Source organism: Grus americana, chromosome 14, assembly GCF_028858705.1.
Source record: "Grus americana isolate bGruAme1 chromosome 14, bGruAme1.mat, whole genome shotgun sequence".
Lineage (NCBI taxonomy): Eukaryota > Metazoa > Chordata > Aves > Gruiformes > Gruidae > Grus > Grus americana.
Window position 1 is genome coordinate 3,389,416 of NC_072865.1, and position 20,057 is coordinate 3,409,472.

The 20,057-nt window shown below is 42.2% G+C and overlaps 1 protein-coding gene across 1 annotated transcript; it reads right to left on the bottom strand.

Moving 5' to 3' along the window:
- Window positions 1-331: 331 nt before the first annotated feature.
- Window positions 332-17,280, bottom strand: PPP2CA (protein phosphatase 2 catalytic subunit alpha). Its single transcript, XM_054841366.1, has 7 exons — window positions 16,950-17,280; window positions 4,285-4,494; window positions 3,609-3,782; window positions 3,326-3,415; window positions 2,717-2,878; window positions 1,857-1,975; window positions 332-1,081 (listed from the first exon to the last, which is right to left on the bottom strand). Exons 1-7 carry the CDS (start codon window positions 17,049-17,051, stop codon window positions 1,009-1,011), a joined length of 930 nt encoding a protein of 309 aa, XP_054697341.1. The 5' UTR covers window positions 17,052-17,280; the 3' UTR covers window positions 332-1,008.
- Between the last annotated feature and the right edge of the window lie 2,777 nt (window positions 17,281-20,057).

Consider the following 20,057-nt stretch of genomic DNA (forward strand, 5'->3'; position numbering starts at 1 on the left):
ACTCAGACTTAAGATTTACACTTTAAAAAAAAGCCATGCTCAATCAATTCAGTGATCCTATATTCTTCCATTTTTGAGTATTTCAGTAGAGCACCGAGAAGGAAAGAGCAACACGTCAGTACTAAGCGAGCTCTGTTGTCAGCTGCATGACATCAGTGACCAGGCACCTCCCTGGGACAGAATTCAAAAGGTCAGAGTTTTCCAGCACACTCCAATCACCTCCATTTTAGTTATTTAAGGTGGAAATTTCTATGCAAGTTTATAAAACCCATCCAGCTACATGTTAGTTTATTAAACCACAGTTGACCTGAGATGCAATTAGGATTTGACATTTTTCCATACTTAGTTCACAAGTTTATTATGAAAAACACTGCAGCTCTGTCCTGCAGTAACATTGTTTTACAGAAAAAAACAGTTCTGTTCAAAGTAATTCACTATCCTTGGACAATTACAAGGGACAACATGGTAGGGCAAAGAGTGGAAAAGGGAACTGAGTGCAGACAAAAAAAAAAATCAATACAATTAAATTAAACAGTATTCCCTGAAAATAAAACAAACAGTTTCAGAACAAATATGAGGCCTTGGTACTTATTTTAAAAATGTTCTTTAAGCTTCAATGATTGTTTGCTGCTACCCTTATCTACAGTCATGCTGAATAAAGCTATAGCTAAATGGAAAGTTAAATGTATTCACGAGGTGTTAATGTCTACATCTTATTATTTGCAGTCTCTCAGAGAAAGCAAAAGTAACTACAAATAGCGCTATGCCAGAAACTGGTTTCTTGACCAACAATGTTGCTTCAGCATGCAATGAACTGGTTCATTCTAAAGTGGTCACAGTTGTTGACGACAAGAGGCTTTGTATTTGAATATGGCACGTCTTTTGGTCCATGTGAAAACAAGTTTGAATGTTAAATATTTTCTGACACTTTGGAGTTACTGTTGCTCTTCCCATTTTCTTTAGGTCAACATATGGTTCATGGCAATACTGTACAGGTCTAAAATCTCTTTACAGGAAGTAGTCTGGGGTGCGACGAGTAACATGCGGTTCACCTCTACGTGGTGCTGGATCGAACTGCAAACTGAAAAGCACAGATATTAATGAAACCGCACGAGTTCAGTTTACATCCAAGGTATGTTTTATACCTGAAATACAGTAGCAGTGGTCTTAAAACAGGTACTTCCAAGGTTTTTTTCAACCAATTAAAGTCTTCTAGAACAAGTGCTCAACTTCTTCCACTTCTTCTATTAATATGTATCTATAATCCCCATATTTTAAACTCCTCTTATGATTACTACTAAGGACTGGAGAGAAATGAATCTTAGCTTTAAGACGCACAGATTGGTCAAACATTAGTATATGTTTAGAAAGTTAACGTCTCCAGTAATTGCCAAAGGGGGCAGATTACACAATGTTTTTGCCTGGCTTACTAGTAAAGTTGCTGCTGAGGTAGTTAATTAGAAGTCTCATTATAGAAGCCACCATCCTAACATCTGAAGAATTCGAAGATTCCCAAAGTCTCTTGCCCTTGACCAACAGGAGGGCATTACCTCAGATGTGACAGAGTACTCCTACTCTCAAATCACATCCCTCTACAGTATTTCATTAAACTCCAGTTTTACAAAACAAAACCGAGGAGTCTCACTTTAACCTGACAGACAAGATGTCAAACACAACTGTTCCTGGTATTTGACTCTAAGACTTTAGATGTGACTAACCCAACAATTCCACATTCACCTCACCTCCCAAAAGCATAACAGGAAAAACCATACACAATACCTTAATGCTATAACTAGTGGTACAGCAACTATCTTAAAATCATAGGCAACGTAAATCTCATTTTTAAACATACTTACAAGGAGTATTTTAGAGTATCATCAAGTTCCATAATTGCAGCCTGGTTGCCACAACGGTAACAATAGTTTGGAGCACTGAAAATTGTTACTACATTCCGATCGTGGCACCAGTTGTACCCCTGGAGAGGAAAATAAAATAATTATGACAGCCAAGTTCATTTGTTGTACCCCATATAACCATATGGCTACTAACTGAATTTTTAATGCGCAACCCCCTAAGTGGCATTTGTAATGTCATTTTAAATAAGATTAAGGCTGTATCTTTATTTCTCTTCTTGACAGAAAAAGCATAAAAAGGAATTTTGGCCTTCATATGTTGCTTCTTACTAGTAAGCATGAACTAAACATATGTTTAAAAAAAAATCAGCAAGAATTCTCCATTGCATTAGCATTAAAAAATTAAAACAGCAATTCTGAAGTACACAATCTATTCTGGATCTTCAGCTGTGATCACCAAAACCACTAGAGACTAAGAACAAAACCACACTTCCAAGGTAAAAAGGAAAAAATACATCTTTTTTCAAGGCACACGTATTTGTGTGCATTTTCTTATCAAGGGACTCAGCATTTACGTTTATAAACCTTTTTACCTACACAGAAATGCAATACATCTACTACTACAGTCTGTTTTGGGATGTTACTGTAAATTTTCAGAAAGAAGGCCAAAATAGAGTTACTCCCCTGTCACATTGAGAAACTCCTTTAGTAGCACATGAATACTGACAAAGTAGAGTTTCTGGAAGGCTCTCAGCTGGATCACCAGCTGTCACAGCAGCACACACACATCTCTGACACAGAGGACAGTATTAATGGACGGACTATGCAATCAAAAATTTAAACACACAGGCTATCCTGCTTACCTCCATTACCAACTGATGAGCTCTGGAAACCAACGTAAGGCCATTAGCATGGTTAAAGGTTTCTGAAATATCCTGTCCAAATGTGTAACCTGCACCTCGAGGAGAAATTCCCCAGCCGCCACGATCATCTGGATCTGACCATAGCAAGTCACACATTGGACCCTATAAGAGATGTAGATGATGTTTCAGAAACGGAGTGAAAAAAACCCAAAACCAAACAAAATCCAAAAAAACGCTGCACACACACCACCCCTGCACAACTTGCTGCAGCACCTCGTTAAGACTTAAAAGAAAAATGCCTATCAACTACAACAGGTGGTGCAGTTAACACTTGAAATTCTTCATCCAGGTTAACTTCTTGGTAGTATTTTCATAGAAGTAGTTCTCACCTCCAATATCATAAGTCATACCTGTTGAGACTCTAGGCACACTAAGATATGTTTCTTTCTTTAGGTAAGAACATGTCTCCTTACTTTTCCTTCAAAACACTAGAACAGGCACTTTCATATTCCTAAGTTGTTTTGAACCCCATTTTCAGCCTCCATACTCAAATATCCAACCAATGCTGACTCATGAATCCCATGAGTTTAGAAAATTATTTTTCAGTACCTCATGGGGAACTTCCTGCAAGCGATCAAGTGCTCTGATGTGATCCAGTGTATCTATCGATGGAGAGAGGCCACCATGTAGACAGAAAATCTGAAAGAGTTAGATATATGAAGATTATCTCAATCAGTTACATTCATTGTATCAGTGCAATTATAATTTTTTAGTATAAATGCTTAGGAGAAAATCTGCAAGAAATTCCTTTCAAACTGACAGCTGACAGAATACAGCGTTAATAGTTCCCTTTACAACTAGTAATGTAGAGCTTTGTCAAATATCAACGTACCTGGCCATCCACCAAGGCAGTTAGAGGCAGGTAATCAAAAAGGTCTGTAAAGTATTTCCAAACATTTGCATTTCCATATTTTCTTAGACATTCATCATAGAAACCATATACTTGTGTGATTTGCCTGCTTTCATGGTTCCCTCGAAGAATTGTGATACGTTCACGGTAACGGACCTAAACATAAATTTTAGAGGCATCAAAATACATATGTCTTCCCCCAGAAAACCAGAATTTCCACCCCTCACCCCCGATCATATGTCAATAAAGCAATAAAACCCAAACCCTTTTTTAAGATGAATCTTCAATTATAACCTTTGAGAAAAGAAGGGAGAATTCATTCAAATCTTCAGCTTCCAATACTTTTGAGGTTAATCACAAATTTTACTCACTGTTACTAGAGGATTTCACTACGCCTCTGCATTAAGCCAATCTCTTCAAGCAAATTCTTAGAGATTGCCATTTACGCAAGTAAAAAATAAATACAGCGCTCATTTTAAAAGAGTTCAGGCTTGCACCTGAACATTAATTTTTTTTTCAGAAGTATCTTAGAAAACTAAGATAGGCAACATTTCAGGTTTTGTGCCTATAATACTGATGTAGTACAAATCGTAATAAAGCATAGTTAGCATAGTACCTATATATTTTTACAGAGAATTGTACAGCTGAGAAAAGTTACCTTAAGAGCTACAAGCAATGTGACTGTTTCCACTGAGTAATAGCCTCTGTCAACATAGTCCCCCATAAACAAATAGTTCGTGTCTGGTGATTTGCCTCCAATTCTGAAAAGTTCCATGAGGTCGTGAAATTGTCCATGGACATCTCCACAGACTGTGACCGGACATCGTACTTCCTGTACATTAGATTCTTTTGTCAAAATTTCTTTAGCCTATAAAACAAAAAAACACATAAATTGTCAATTTGTCTACAAACAGTCATTTTATTCAAAGTACGCTCTACCACTTCCAGCTCTCTACTAACTGCTCTCTTTATGGATGCTTGTCCCTTCCTTGTGTGAAGCACCTGAGGTAAGAGTTTCTCTTTACTTAAAGTAAGATTTTTCATTATACACCCTGTGTTAGTAACAGAGATTTGGTTTGGTGTTTTCTTCCCCTCCTTGAGGAAGGTATTTCAGGATTAATGTCCAGCATAAGACAAACTTCAGACTTTCTACAAAAACAGTTCAGTTCCAGCAGTGATGATCATTGTTTTCTGCTTCATGGAAGAAGTTAGGAAGTATTTTGAAAAATTAAATCTAAAAATCATGCCAATGCCCTCTCTAACCCTGCAAAAGCCTGAACTCAGACATGGTCAAAAGTGAGACTCTCCCTCAGGCAGGTGAGCACAGCCGTATCAGCTAGCAAGAGCTCCCGGGGAGTTCTACAACTTCCATCATCTTCCTTCAGAAGACTGTTTGCCACCCGTCTATACACACAGCTTTGTATGCAAGGGCAGAGTCCTACATGAAGCAGAAGCGAGAATGTAACTACCATCCAGTGGTATCAGCAATGGCAGAGCAGGTGGATCACCTGCACAAGCTTTCTGAAAAAGTTTTGTGTTTAAGCACACACGAGTAACAGAGAGTTGTGACTTTATAAACCTAAGTAGGGAAACATCTTTGTCATCCTCATTTCTTCCACAAAATTGCATACATAAAAGTTGCAGACAAAGGCAATTCATATGAAGAAGCACAAGGTAAAATACAGCATCAGAAAGGTGATTTTGAAATAATGCAAGAATTCCTTAATCATACCATCACATTGCCAGTTGTTAGTTTGTTCTCAGAAGAGTCACCAAACACACGCCACAATAATTTTCTAAACCAGGAGGGTATTAGAAATATAAATAGTAACAAGTTTACCAGTTAACTTCTACAAAGATTTCCATGCCTTTCAACCACCAATGTTCCTGTTCAAAAAGGATCTGGGTTTTTTTTACCTCATTACCAGAATGACAAGAGAATATATAAAAACTGTATTCTATTTTATAACCAAAGGTGCCTACAAGACTTGCAGAAACAGCACCAAATACCACCGATGCACAGGCCACACTGAATCCAAAATACCCTGAAGCATACACCACTATGATGGAAGAGCAACACCGCATTCATTTTAGGGTCACTTTTCTTAACTTTCTCAAACGTAACCTGACAACTAAAGCAGCATACTCATTCTTGGGGGGGTTCTGCTAAGCAAAGAAGTATTTTGAGACACCAGGAAAAAATGCATCATAATCTGAAGAGCATTAGATTTTAAAAGGTTAGGAAAGAAACATTTGAAGTTAAAATCTAAACAGTAATTAAATACTGCGTATTGACATGAGTCAAGCTACTAAGAACCATGCTGCTGTGTCCAAGTTTCCACCCTATTTATGAAGCCATGAGCTGGACAGTGACTGACATCCTGCCCCAAAAGCGGTCTCACTGTCCTGCACATTGTCCAGGCTAACCACCCTGGTCACCACTTCAAACAAGAAAAGCGGCAGCAACACGCAGCTTCATGATGGAGATTCACAAAATGCAATGTTTCATTCAACGCTGCAAAGAAATGCAAAAATGCAACCCTGGTTAAGCAGCCTGCGCAACACAGAGCTTTTGATGTTACAGCACAAGGAACACGGTTAAACCACTCTGCGGACATATTTACATCAAAAGTCAATCTCATATGACAGTTTCCACTCATGCCGTGCCGAGTACTAAAGATAGGTCATTGCTGGCTTGTGGTAGATGCTAAAAGTGTAGATTTATTTTAAGATAGCGTGACTTAAGTCCATTTTAATGCAGTGACACTCACCGGATGTTTTGAAGGGGTTTTAACAACCTTAGCCATCTTAATTCTCCTTCTGACAGAGAACGTTGCAGATACTTACAGTGTTTCAATATAAAAACCCTATTCTTTAATTTAGAATGGTTTCTACTGCCTTATTTTCTTAACACACTGGAAGCATTACACAAAGAATGCAGCATTCATTTTTCATCAAAGATACCCAACGTTTATGCTGACTGAGATTAAAATGGCATAATTCTCAGCAATGGAGTTGTTGCTGCCTCAGTTTTTGAAATAGTAAATCACTCAGATATGCATATGACCAAACACGTAGATAAGTCGACAGCTACTCTGATGGAAAAAGACTGTTCCAGGTCAACTCGAAAACAGCAATCTCTATTGAAACCCTGCAATGAAGGAATGCTGGCACAGGGATTTCAGTATTTCCACATTCTGAAATAAGTTTCATTAAATACTGCCTCACGAACTGCTTAGTCCATTTACAGTCTTATCATGTCCCATAGCATTAACAGTGGCATATACTGAAGTGCTTAAGCAGTATACTTGCCTCCATGAAAGAGCTTCCACAGAGCTGAAGTAGAAAAAAACCACCACCCTGAAAACAAGCCACCACCAAGTGGTCCATCAACCACACCCCAAATTTCCACATTAAATTAATTCCTGTAAAAGGGTAGAGCCAAAATTGTTTTACTATACTGTAACGTAATAAAAACACAAGTTGTTAAGACAACAGTACATGTAATATTACAATTTCACGATTCAGGTTTCACAAAGATAAGCTAACACCAATATCACTGAAGCGTCTGTCTCTGTACTGGACCACACATCGCCCTGTGCAACCTCACCTGGTTCCACTCCCTCTTTAGCCATCCTTCCCCCAGATTCACAATGACACCACTTGCTCAGCCATGTCACGCCACTCCCTCCCTGACCATCCCCATCCATCCCACCAGCAGCTCTCCTATGCTTCCTCACAGGGATGAAGCAGCAGAGCATTTCAGCTGCCTTCAACACAAGACAGAGAACTCCTTGGTTAAACCAAGGAGAACTAGAAAGAGACACAGACCCGACTCCTTCTACCTCAAAAAACCCAGTGACCCATTGCCAAGAAGGATAACCGTGCAATACCTTTGCAGTATTTTGACACCAACATTTTGAAACGTCCAGGTTTCATCGCCTATCACTAGGATAAACAATTATGCAATTCCAAAACAGATTTTTCTTGAGCAGTGCTTTTATTTCTCAGTCTTTTTTCAGTTCTTAACAATTCTTAATATTAAGAGAGCCCTGAAGTTCTGTATGTCTTCAATCCTCATAAGGACCTCACACCACAGAAAGTTTAACTTGTGGTGGTATTCTACAATTTAAAAAAGATGAATAAACTTAAGCAAAAACTTGATGTCAACAGCACACGACCTTACAATTATAAGACCCTACCTCCAAATCAGCTTAATTATTTTTTTCAGCACTACACACTCTCAGCTTTCAAAACCAAGTGCAAACAGATACAGACTCAGACTGAAAAGAGCTAATTATTTCAGACTGATAAATACTAATTTTACAGGCAAGCACCAATAAAGTCTAATGCAAAAAAAACCCCAATGCAGCTATAAGACACAGCTGTGTAAGAAGAACTAAGTAAAATGCTGTCATAAACAACAACTGCTGAGGTGGAAAGTCACATCTTTTGCTTAGAGCAATCTCAAAGTTCAATATCAAATACACTTCAGCTTAGTCATAGTGACCAGAATTCATTCCTACTTCATATCTGAAATACTGGCTCACTCAGCTGTTTCACTGGAAAGAGACAACTTGTACAATCCCAAAACAACAAGAATAAAACAAGTATTTGCTGAAACACGCAAGAAAACAACAAATTTTTGCTTCATTGTAAAGCAAGTAGTACTGCATAAAAATACAACCCCATATTTAAGAATTAAAACATTCCCAGACTGCTGCACATCTTCTAAATGGCCAGACGAACAGTAAAGCACTGTTTTGTTGCCTTTGTTTACAAAGTACATCTTTTATGCAAAACATCGTTCTTAAAATACAAAGATTAGCTTCATTGTTTTTAAGACAATGCAAGATCCAAGTCTCAACTCTGCTTTTTATAATGAACAGTCAGGGATAAGAATTTAAAAAAAACATATGACCATTAAAGCTACTACCATATGACTTCCAGAACTTCACAATTTTATTTAATGAGGTGTGGGGGTTGTATGTATGCAGAGGTATCTCCTATTTCCCTCTGCCTATATTTTTATGCTATATGCCAATGATTAAGGCTCAGAGTCAAGTGCCATAAGGCTATAATCCATCCCCTCTCTCAACTCTATACTGCTTACAAGTGAGTTTCCCTCATGAGCAGAGTATATCACCAACCTTGCCTCACAGAATTCAAGTGGCCCATTTCTGAAAAATCTTCTGAATTCACCTGTACCCAAATTCCTTTATGTTTCCAGAACACATCAGTTATTTCTCAATCACTCCTACCCCTTCTGAGACCCACACATTCTAGCAGGAGCTCTGACAACTCACACCAAATTTTTACCCTGAAAAACACTGGGGTGCATTAAAAAACAAATAACACCCAGTAAACATTACTGTGTCTTTGTAGAATTGTAGAATAATGCAACTGCTGCACAGCAGCAAACCAGTGCTATAAAGCACTTATCCAAAAGATTACCACTAGCTCAGTAAGGAAATATAACCATTCTTTTAATTAGACAACACAGCTCCAAAGCCATGGTTGCAGATGGTTATGTATCATTCTTGGCAGACCAGAATTCACACCTGCAACCCACCATGCTGACTAGTAAACTCTATGTTGAGAAGCATACACTGTAACCAAGAGAAAAAAAAAATAGGTATTTGTAGTTACCATAAAGATATTTTGACGAGATCGAAGACTTCAACCACACCCATAATTTCCTGTCATCAAGATGCACAGGATGTGACTAAAGGTACAATGATCAGCTAATTGGGATGAATACTGGTTTCAGCTGGCCAAACATCATGGCCTGGAAGAGATTCCAGTTCCAAGCAAAGTCATCCATTACAGTCAGCAAGTCTTCTGCAAAGTCAATGCATTTGTTTCCTTCAAGGGTTTCCCCCCACCCCTCACTTGCAGAGGACAGAGACATGGGCTCACCATTTTTACAGAAAAAGGTATTTTCATTCATTGTCTGACATTTTAAACAAAACTAGAGAAATGAGGCCTCCAGTATCACCCTTCTGTGAAGAAGGTACAACAGCAGTCAGGTTACATATGACACAAATGGGAAACTGATGTATGCTGAACTTCGGAATCCACTAAGGAGTGCAATGTGAATGTGTAAGCAGGAATAAAATTAAAATACAAAGCTCCCCATTGATATTTAACTATTTAGTATCTCAAAGTAAGTAAAAACAGGATTTCCATCCACACAGAAGCCACAGCAGCAAAATACTCTTTTCCCAGGACTGAAACAGAAGATAATAGGTCTGCTTTCTCTTTGGTTTTGTGACTAGCACCTATACCTCTGTTTCTGAGCTCTTTCACTACCAGCAATACTGAAGGTTTAGAACTCAGCGAAGGAAAACAAGGCATGCCTGGTCAAAGAGTCACAGTGCAGCTCCTGAGAACACCTGTGTCACGATGTGGTCACTACATATTTGTAGCCCTTAATTTTCTTAGGATAGGGCAAATAGAACAAACAAATGAACTCAGAAGTTTTATTTTAATTCAGAGTACACAAAATGAAAATATAGTAGCTATATATCGATGACTATTTTGTCAATGAACAAGAATAGGCAATTAACTAACCAAAAAAGCATAAAATCCAATCAGTGTTGTATTTGACAACACACAGCAAAGGACCCTTCTTCGCAACTCGGCAACAACTGCTCCCTTACTCTTTTAGCAATTCCTGTTTGGTTAGAAGAGAGTCCAGTTAAACACAAGATGTTAGCCAACCAAAAAAATTAATCCCAATGCCAGTACTGCGTATAAGATTAAATGAGACAACCACCTTCCTTTTCCTCCTGCACATTCTAGAAGCTCTACAAGAAAGCATGCAGCCAGTTAACTTTTGCCAAATAACCCTCTATTCCCTTCTATTGCAAAGCAATGACTGACATCACTCGCAGCCCTGATAGTCCCCTCAACTTGAATCCGGAAAAATCATTAGCAGTCTTACATACTCAGCATAACTGAAAAGTGTTCTTTCCCTCAGAGGTAGATTTGGGAGAAGGGGAACTGCTATTTAAGTATCAGTAGTTGACAAGATCAGATGGAAAACGAGGATAGGAAGGGGCTCAAAGAACTCAATGTCATTATTTTGCTTCATACAAAAGATCTTAGTGTCTTTAACTTTTAATTTGAAGAAAAACAAAGTCTAGAAAAATCTTTTTTAAAAAAATATAGGAGGCCAAATAGCTCAGGAAACCCAGATGCCTTCCTCTCTACATGGGAGTTCCAAGAAATACAGCAACACTAGTAATGCATGAAGCTGACCACTTACACAGAGACAGTCTTCCATCTCATCTGTAGGAACAAGCTGAATTAATTCTGTATCAAGTTGTTAAGAAAAAGAAATAGGCTAAAGCTATTCCCAAACTAATTGTGCCTGATACATGAGGCTGGACTTGCAGATAAACTCAAAAGGTTTTCAACTCTTTTGCTCAAACAACTCCAATCACAGGTAGGCACGGTGATGGTGATGTTAAAGGTACAGTCAGGATACTGATCAGAGGCTGGGGTAGGCATACATGTCAAACTCAAAAAATGTACTTCAAAGCCAACTGGCAAACACCTATATTGGAAGGGATTTTTGATATACCCAACCAAAATATTGGAGACCTGACTGCTGAGCAGTTGGGCTCCAGTATTTATTCTTTAGCCAGAAATAAAACTGTTTTTCCAGTCTAACATACTGCCTAAAGAAAAGGAGCAGAGGGCAACAACTGTGTTACTGAATACAGGTGTAGTGTTTAAGGGTCCCTAAGCAAGGATGGGAATTCAATCACCGCTCCTTTGACACCCTTTGCACAGCCTTTTGTACAAGGCCTCCTTAACTTACGCCAGACACAGCCAGCCAGGTTAGGTTATTACACCACTTACAGCAACCCAGACAACTGAATGAAAAGGGCCAGGGAGCAATCACAGAGCAGCGCTGCCATCAGACCTGAGGAGGCAACAGCCCCACCACAGGGAGATTTGGAAGAGGACATCAATCTACAGCCTCATCCATGTCCCAAGCCTTAAATCGGTAGAACTCATATTGGAACTTGCTCTGACTTATGAGTGCTTACTTCTGTTACCTTGAGCCATGCCCAAAATAACTTCTAAAACAACACAAAAATATCTTTCATTCCCACTTGATCATAACTAATGTTGTAATTAAAAACAAAAACCAAACAAAAATACCCCACACCAGCACAACTCAATTTTACAGAATTTCCTAGAATTGAAAAAAATTAGCTGCTGATGCTACAAGAATTGGCACATACAAAACTAAATTCTCACACGCACATCAAAGTGTTGTAAGTATAATCAGGACTAGGTGAGAAGGCTGGCAAGGTTGACACTTCAAATGCCTTTTGTGTAAAGAGACAATTTCCATTTTATATTACCAACCATTAAAAAAAAAAAAAAAAACAACCCACAGAACACTGGGAGCGAAAGGATCTTTTTTGTGGAAGTGTTCCAGAATAATGTGAAACACAGTCATTAAAACATCACAAAAAGCTTTTCACAATACACCTGTAAATCTTCAGAGACAGAAGGTATAACTATGTGCACCCATCAATGACTTGATCCCTGGGTATGTTCAACAAAGCAGCAGCAAAGGAGCCCTAAACCATCTCCTGGTCTCCTGCAGCCCCTGAACAACTAAAGAGAGCCCTCACGCCACCGGCCATACTTCAAGGGTTTCTCCGTTAGTGAATCCAGAAGCCAATGCAGTAGCAAGGAGGAACTGCAACACCATGCCTTCCAGACCCACGTTCTTCTTCTGCCAGGGGAAGCAGTGGAGGGACACAGAACTCATCCGATACACAGCCCACTGCATGGAAACTCTCACTAGCTGGGAATTCTGTTGGGGTAGGTTTTTCAGGAACATTAATTTTTACAATCACCCTAGTTTGAAGATTAGTTCTATGTGATGTTTACATGTAAAGGTATGGGAATGCAAAAGCTAGCTTATGGAAAAGCCCTTGCAAGTGAGGCTGGGGACAGTTTAAAACATTCACTTCTGGCCAAAAATAATCAGCTAAGAAAGTAAGTCCCCAATAGCAGACAAAGCAGAAGGGAACAGATGCCTTTCTCTGAAAAAGCAGCGGGGCAGACATCTCATGGCAGTAACAGCCTGAAACACAGGAGTGAGATTCACAAAACTTGCCGCTCCTATGCAACAGAGGAACTGGACTTTGATTGCAGGGTTGGTGGGGGTTTTTTGACCCAAAAGAAAGCTTCACCAGTAACATACCGCCCTCCCAGAACTAAGGCACTTAACATAAGCTGAACCAGTTCAAGCAGCTCCTGCAGTGGGTACGTGGATGTTTAGTTAGTTCTCATCTGCAATCAGTCTCAGAAAATCTAACTTGGAAGATCTGGTGTTAAACAAAAGTAGAAGTCCTGCAACAGGAAAAAAAATTAGAAAGATACACCATTAACAAGGTACACACCAGAGAACAGTATGGCCCAGAAACATATTTATACTATGAAAATTAGCAATGGTGACAAATCAAAAAGCAAATGTAACCAAGATCATCCTTACAGATCAAAAGCTACAGGAGACAGGGCTCAAATCAAGGTTTCTTGAACACCTTTACCAGTACCAGCCTTTCAGTTTAAAAAATTCTGGACAGCAGCACTGTCTATTCAGACATATTTTACTAGTAATTCAAGTACACAGGAAGAGAAACCTGAATATTCTACAGAGCATGTATGACCAAATTGTCTTCTTTCTAAAAACTGGATATCATGTTCAAACCCACTTAATGACAGACTAGTGTTTCCAGGGGACAGACTCTGATACCTCTGCCTCCACCAGCACTAGATACCTTCTGAAATAACCAACGGAGAGACTCTATCCATAAATTCAACTCATTCCTCTGGGCATTTTTAGACTGTCATCCCACTTTCCTGAGCAATGTGCCACACCCCCATCTCCTGTGATAAAAAGCACTTATACACAACAGCGAAGAGGCAAGACCATTCCCCTCTACCCTCACAAAGTATGAAAAGAACAGTACACCAAAACAGCATCCTTTCATTCAAAATAGCCAGTGGAAAAACCCTCACCTGGCAATAAAGGACTTCCTTTCTCCTCTGTCCACAGACACGTGTCAATAAACAATGCGGCGTTAACAGGATATACACTGCTGATACCTAACAGTGACTATACAGTGTACGTTTTGACCGCTTCTTCGGAACTTACACTTACCAAATCCTTACGCATAACATGCACAATTGGTCACGCATTGATGCAACATAAAATAAACAGCACACATTAAACCTTGAATAACTTCACTGCCACTCTGAGGTTCATATTTTTTCAAATCATCTGTGAAAGTATTATGTATTATTCATGGTTACAAATTATTCCCAGACTTAGAAGACATCTCTGCCCGGTTACCACCATCGCCCAGGTAACCAGGCATAATGTAAGATGCTCTAAGAAAGTAACTGGGATGCATGAATGGCCATGCTTCATTATCATGTTTGTAAATAGCTTTATGTTCTTTAGATATCACTACTGAAATACAAGAGAGCCCTTAGGCTTATTCTTCTTAGACAGGCACCGGTCTGCACACATGAAGTCCCAGTAGATCAAGAAATACCAGTCAGGAAGATCATCCAATCAAATAATGTTATGGGGGAAAAGCCCTCACAAAGATTTTTTTATTTATCTGTTTATTTTAACTAGCCCTAGCTACAATTCAACATGGTGAAGAACAACAGTTTATACCTCATAGGGTCTTTACCTGTCCTTTGGAACAGTAGCTATATTTGACGCTGTCCTTAACACATTAAGCTATTAATGGAAAACCATAACCTTTGGGTGTATTACATCCACAAAACTAAAGACAATCAAAACATGAAGCACAACACAGCAAAGTTTCTGAGAGTCAGTTCGGGAAGCATGTTAAAGCGAATGCTGTCCCTCAGCAGGAGGGCACGGAATTCAACTACAACCCTGCTTTCACCAACACAGCTTCCCACTCGAGGGGGCAGAGAGGACTTGATGGAAAACTCAGACTTCAAGGGCCTACTTCCAATCCCTTGCATCACCAGCCATGTAGAAACTTAACTACTCTTAGAGGGAAGTCCCAGTAAATCCACCTGTAGTTATCAGCAGCAAATCATCTTTCCTTAACGTAAACAGCCATGTGGCTGTACACTGCAAAGTGCTGACCACAAACCAGCCAGAGATAGGGAATTTCAGCTCAAGCACAGTGTATCACGCTACCTGGAGAAATACTACCTTTGCTCTGAAGCTGGCTCATACCCACCCAACTTGAGGCAAAAAGGTTACTGATAAATTATATTTTTCAGGTAGACTTCTCTCATGCATTCTTCTGGTCTCTTGTCTCAAAGCACAGCAGTTAGACACACAACTTTCTGAAACCTTTCCTTGTATCCATCTTTATTTTGGTGACGAGCATTATGCATTTATACAGAAATACAGATCATTTCCATTCTTCACTGGGAAAAAAATGAAAATGTTGCCTTGCGCAACAGCGATGACTGGGACTACAGTATCTTCTGTAAGGAATTTCTAGTGGTATGTCTACTCCTCACCTATCGAAAACACCCAGCAGATCAAAAGCTTTTGGATATTTCTCCTGCTCCTGCAAGTTACCATACCCTACAAAACACACTCGCTCTTGCAGTATTCAGGACCCTGTATCAGCATCAGTTAATAAATAAACAATGGCAAGGGGAATACTTGCCTCTCCAACCAAGTAATACAAGGAAGAAGCTGGACTGCTGTCATTAGAGAGACACATGAAAAATAGTCAGGCAGTGACATTGCCACTTGCTTGCAACACAATTTAAAATACACAAACTGCATCAAGTGATAACAATTTCAAGTTGCTAGAATACTAGTCAACCAAAATTTGGACTCGAACAAGAACCTGTCTAGCCAAAACCACTGCAAGTTCTTTAATAAGTTCATAGACGATCCTCTGGAAACAATTTGCTTCCAAAACAGCATGCTGTAGCATTTGAAGGCATGAAGCCAAATTTAAAATATTCTAATTACTTCTCGTGGCAGGTACACAGGCTTCTTTAGAATCCAGTACATCAGTAACTTCCCATATTCCTTCATTTCTAGCTCCCAAACAGCCCACAAATATTACTTCCTTCAGTCTAGAAATGTAGGAATACATAAAACCTTCAGTAACTGAAAAAAGCTCACTCAGCTATTAAGTTACATCCAGACTTAGAATCCAATTGGCAAATGCAGTTGTATGCTACTAGAACAATTTCTTCTTTGAATTTCCAAAAGGCAATCTATCCCGGGCTGATTTTAAGACCTTTTTAAACTGTGACTCAATCAACACAGTACTCTAAGTCACAACATTTTCAGTCCGTCACCATAAAAATGAACGGCTGTATGGGATCCCAACTGCCTATTCTGTGAATTTCATGAAACCCAGAATCCTGTTCAGCGAAACCAAAGTCCCAAAGCTAATCTACTCTTCAATTAGTCATAAATGCGTCTGTGCTTATTTATATCCTTAAAAAAATAAAATCAAAGCTGTTACATTCAAGCAGCAGCTCTTTACTCCGTGTAATTTTCAACTGATTACCATAAGCTTTTATTTTCATTGTAATAACTTAGACTTTTGGGGTTCCTTTAAAATTTTAACTGTATCATGAGAGTATGACGCGTCGATTTACGCGCGACCCTCCGTACACAGGACGGCCGGTCAGACCGGCAGCCGCGACCCGGCTCCCCCCCCGCTCAGCCGAGGCCGTCCGGGGGCGGCCGCGCCGAGCGCGGCCCGAGGAAAGGGAAGGGCAAGGAGGAAGTGCCGGGGCAGCGCCGCCGGGCCGGGCCTCCCCCCTCCTCGGGATGGCGGCCGCTCTCGGGGGTCTCTCCCGAGAATCCCGGCAGCGGCGCCATTTTAGGAGGCGATGAAAAGGCGGGAGGCGGAGCCCAGCTCCCAGCGCAGCGAGAGGGGGCGCGGATCCGCCCGCGGAGGGGCCGCGGCTCGCCCGGCTCCCTGGCCCGCTACCCCCGCCACCGGGTCGGGCGCCAACCAGCCCCGCGGAGCCGCCCGAGAAGCCCCAGCCCGCTCGCCCCGACGCCTCTTCCCACGTCCCGCCCGCAGACCCCCCACCTACCCAGCGGAGAGGCGCCACCCCCGCCCGGCAGCACCTTTCCCCAGCTCCCCGGCCGCTCACCTTCCCGCCGACCGGCCGCCCCGACCCCGCGGGCTCCCCCACCGGGCGCCGCCTTCCCGCGGCGCCCCGGCCCCTGCCGCCCCCCCGCCGCCTCCCCGCAGCCCCTCACCCGCCAGCGGGGAGCGACCCCGCCGCCGCCCGCTCGCCGCCCCTCACCTTCTCGCAGAGGCTCTTCACCTGCCCCTCGGAGAGCTGCTTGCACTCGTTGAGCTGCTCCACCCACTGGTCGAGCTCCTTGGTGAAGACCTTCTCCTCCATCCCGCTCTCCCCCTCCTCACCGGCTGCTGCCGCACCACCCCGGAGGCCCCTGCGATCCCCGCTCCCAACGGCGGCGGCCGCGACGCGGCAGAACAGACGGGCGGGTACAAAAGCGGCCCGGAACGCTGCGAGTCGGGCGGCCGGCGCGGCGCTCTCCGGTGCTGCAGCTCTGCCGCCCGCTCCCTCGCACCAGACCGTGTAATGGCCGCCGTTCCTGACGTCACCGCCTCGGCTTCCACTACGGGGAGGGGGAAGGAGACGCCATGGGAGGCAACGGCGCGTGCGCACTCTCTGGGCGGGACCGCGCGTGCGCACTGGCCTGGCCCGGGGAGGACTAGCTCGACCGGCAGGACGGCGGCGGCGGGATGGAGTCGAGATGCGTTTGCGCCTGCGCAGCGCCGCGCGGCACATAGCGGCGGGGGCGGGCGAGGGGCTGCTGGCGCATGCGCGGGACGGGGTTGCCGGGAAGGGTCTTTCCCGCCTGCTGCGTGAGGCGCGGTGTCGTGTCCCGGCCCCGGGGGGGCATGGCCGGCCCCGTCCGCCTCGGCTGGGCCTGTGGTGCGTGAGACCAGCAGTGCTGCTGAGGGCTGGCGCCCTCCTCAGTGAGGCCCCGCTTGAGGTGCGGGGGGCGGCGCAGTCCTATCCGCCCCTAGCCCTGAGGCGGGAGCGAAGGGTCTTGCTGTGAGGGGGCCTCTGTGGCCGGCCTGGCACGACGCCGCCTGCCCCCTCTGCTTGGGAGAACCAGGAGGACCGTTCCCGGTGTGCCGAGGGCCGGCACCTCAGGGGGCAGGGACCGGCCAGGGCGTCCGGCCTGCTGGGGGGTCGAGGTGGGGGGTGTTTGCAGTCGCTTCGGCCTCGCAGTGTTTGTGCTGCTCCCCGTAGTCCTGAGCACGATTGCTGTGTCCCTCTGGGAACAAGGGCGCTTGCTGGTGTTAGGTACTTACAGATAAATCTTTTCAGCTTAAGCGTGAGTGTTAAACATTATCTTGGTTGTACCACCGTGTAGTGCTTAGATTAAAAAGGCTGTGTTGTGTTTCTTCAAAGCAATTTATTTTTGCAATTTATTTTGATTTGGGTATATTAAGACTTTTTAAGAGAAAAGTAAGGTCATCTATAAGCTTTCAGCAAAATACAGGAAGCTAGTTGTGGATCTCAACTACCTTGGTGTACTCGGACATTGGCTTTCTACCTAGAGGAAAAGATGTCAGTGGGATAGAGACAAATATGCAATAAAAAGGAATGAAAGAAATGCAGTACTGTGTTCTGTAATGGATTATGTATTTTATTGGAGTTTGCATCTTAAATTATAGAGGTATTGGTCAATGCAAGATTTCCCTTAACTTCCAAAAGACATGATGAGTAAACAAAAATGTTTTCACTTAAATGGGTCAAAACTTGGACAAAATGTATCCTGTTGACATTAGGAAAAGTCATTGTTGATTTGATAATTAATAGGTGTTAATTGTCTCAGTGAGGGTTCTAAACTGAACTGTCCCAATTCAGAGTCTAAATTGTTAAATTCTTTGCCTACTATTGAAGCAAGTTAACAATTACATAGTGAGCAAGGGGAAAAGAATGTTTGCTTTCATAGGTCAGTCTCAGTTTCTTGCTGTCATACTCTCCTAGTAGACATCGGTTTGTTTGAATGACCTAACTCAGGTGTTTTGTTTTTCTTCCAGAATGTCTTTGCCCTTTTTACATAGGTTTCCGTCTTCAGATGTTCTTAGTTTTGTACTTAAAGTTGTAGAAGGAGCAGTGTTATTCATTGAAAAGTTACAGCTTTCAAGAACTTACTTTGTCGCACATCTTTCTTAATGCTCCCAAAATAATCTCGAACAAATAAATGCAAAGAACATGAAGCAATAACATCATCTCTTGCTAATCTGCCAAGCTAAAGTTTATTTTTTTAATAACTTCTGACCTTGTGGCATAGTCATATCCTTTAAGACCACATTTAGCTCTGTATTTTCCACACAGACAGTGAAATTCCTAGTGAAACTCAAGTAGGTTACATCTTTGAACTCCTCATGGTGTGAGTCTTGCAGTTAATTATGCTTCTGTCTACAAAAAAATAACTAATTACTGTTATTTTTTACTTTTCCACAACATTCAGAAAAATCTGAACCTACAATTTTGCCACACTGTGCCTCAAGAGAAATGAGTGTTTCACCACCTTGTCAGACTGATCCAGAACAAGGTGGTCTCTGCTCTTGGTTGCTTTAGGCTGACAGGAAGGTGGCATTGGTGGTAATCCCCTATCAACATTATTCCCCCTGTGTTGCCAGCGAAAATGAGTGTTCAAAAAAACCTACTCCACTTGAGAAATCATTCTTTGCTGCATCTGTACCCTTGTCCACTTCTTTCTGTGGGTGTGCAAGTGGTTTGAGCTGGCATGGGAAGGGAGCGGTGGAGATGGTCTGGTCCAGCCTTCAGCTGAACTGAACCAGCCTTGGTTTGGGTTATCAGCCGTAACTCCTGGGTGCTCTGTGGCAGATGGTTGATCCAGCTGAGATAGAGGGTTTGCTGGGTGCTGATCCTGGTGCTCAAACTGGGGCACAACTGTGTTGCCTGCTGCCAGCTGTATTTCTGGAACAGGAAAAAGGGAGTGAGAGAGGAGAAAGAAAAACTCAGCAGCAGGAAACTATTAACCTGGCTTATTTGCTTATGAAACTACAGGCAAAGTCCTGTGATGTTTTATCTGGTAGGTGTGGGGAAGCACAGCTAGTGTGGATTAGACAGGGCTCCTTACAGATTGCAGTAATGATCACTGCTGTCTTTAGAGCAAGTTAGTGTTAAAGCGTTGCCTAAGAACCCTTTTTGTTTGAAAAGACTCAGTCACAGCTCTCAAGCACCAGGACAAATGCTGCTTTGGAAGGGGTAGGTGATTCAGCACTCCCTGCTTGCAGCTGAAGCTGTGCCATTGACAAGGAGAGAATTCAGGACTCGGCACAGGACATTCAGGATCCAGTTACCTGGATGCTTGCAGAGAACAGGAAAATTTTGGTT

What these genes read in the sequence shown, in the direction of transcription:
- PPP2CA (XM_054841366.1), bottom strand. Translation starts at nt 17,051, where the DNA reads ATGGAGGAGAAGGTCTTCACCAAGGAGCTCGACCAGTGGGTGGAGCAG. An exon ending in CTCATCAGTTGGTAATGGAG is followed by an intron (nt 1,976 to 2,716) that starts GTAAGCAGGATA and finishes TTTCCTCTCCAG; the next exon opens with GGGTACAACTGGTGCCACGA. An exon ending in GATACTCTAAAATACTCCTT is followed by an intron (nt 1,082 to 1,856) that starts GTAAGTATGTTT and finishes TGTGCTTTTCAG; the next exon opens with TTTGCAGTTCGATCCAGCAC.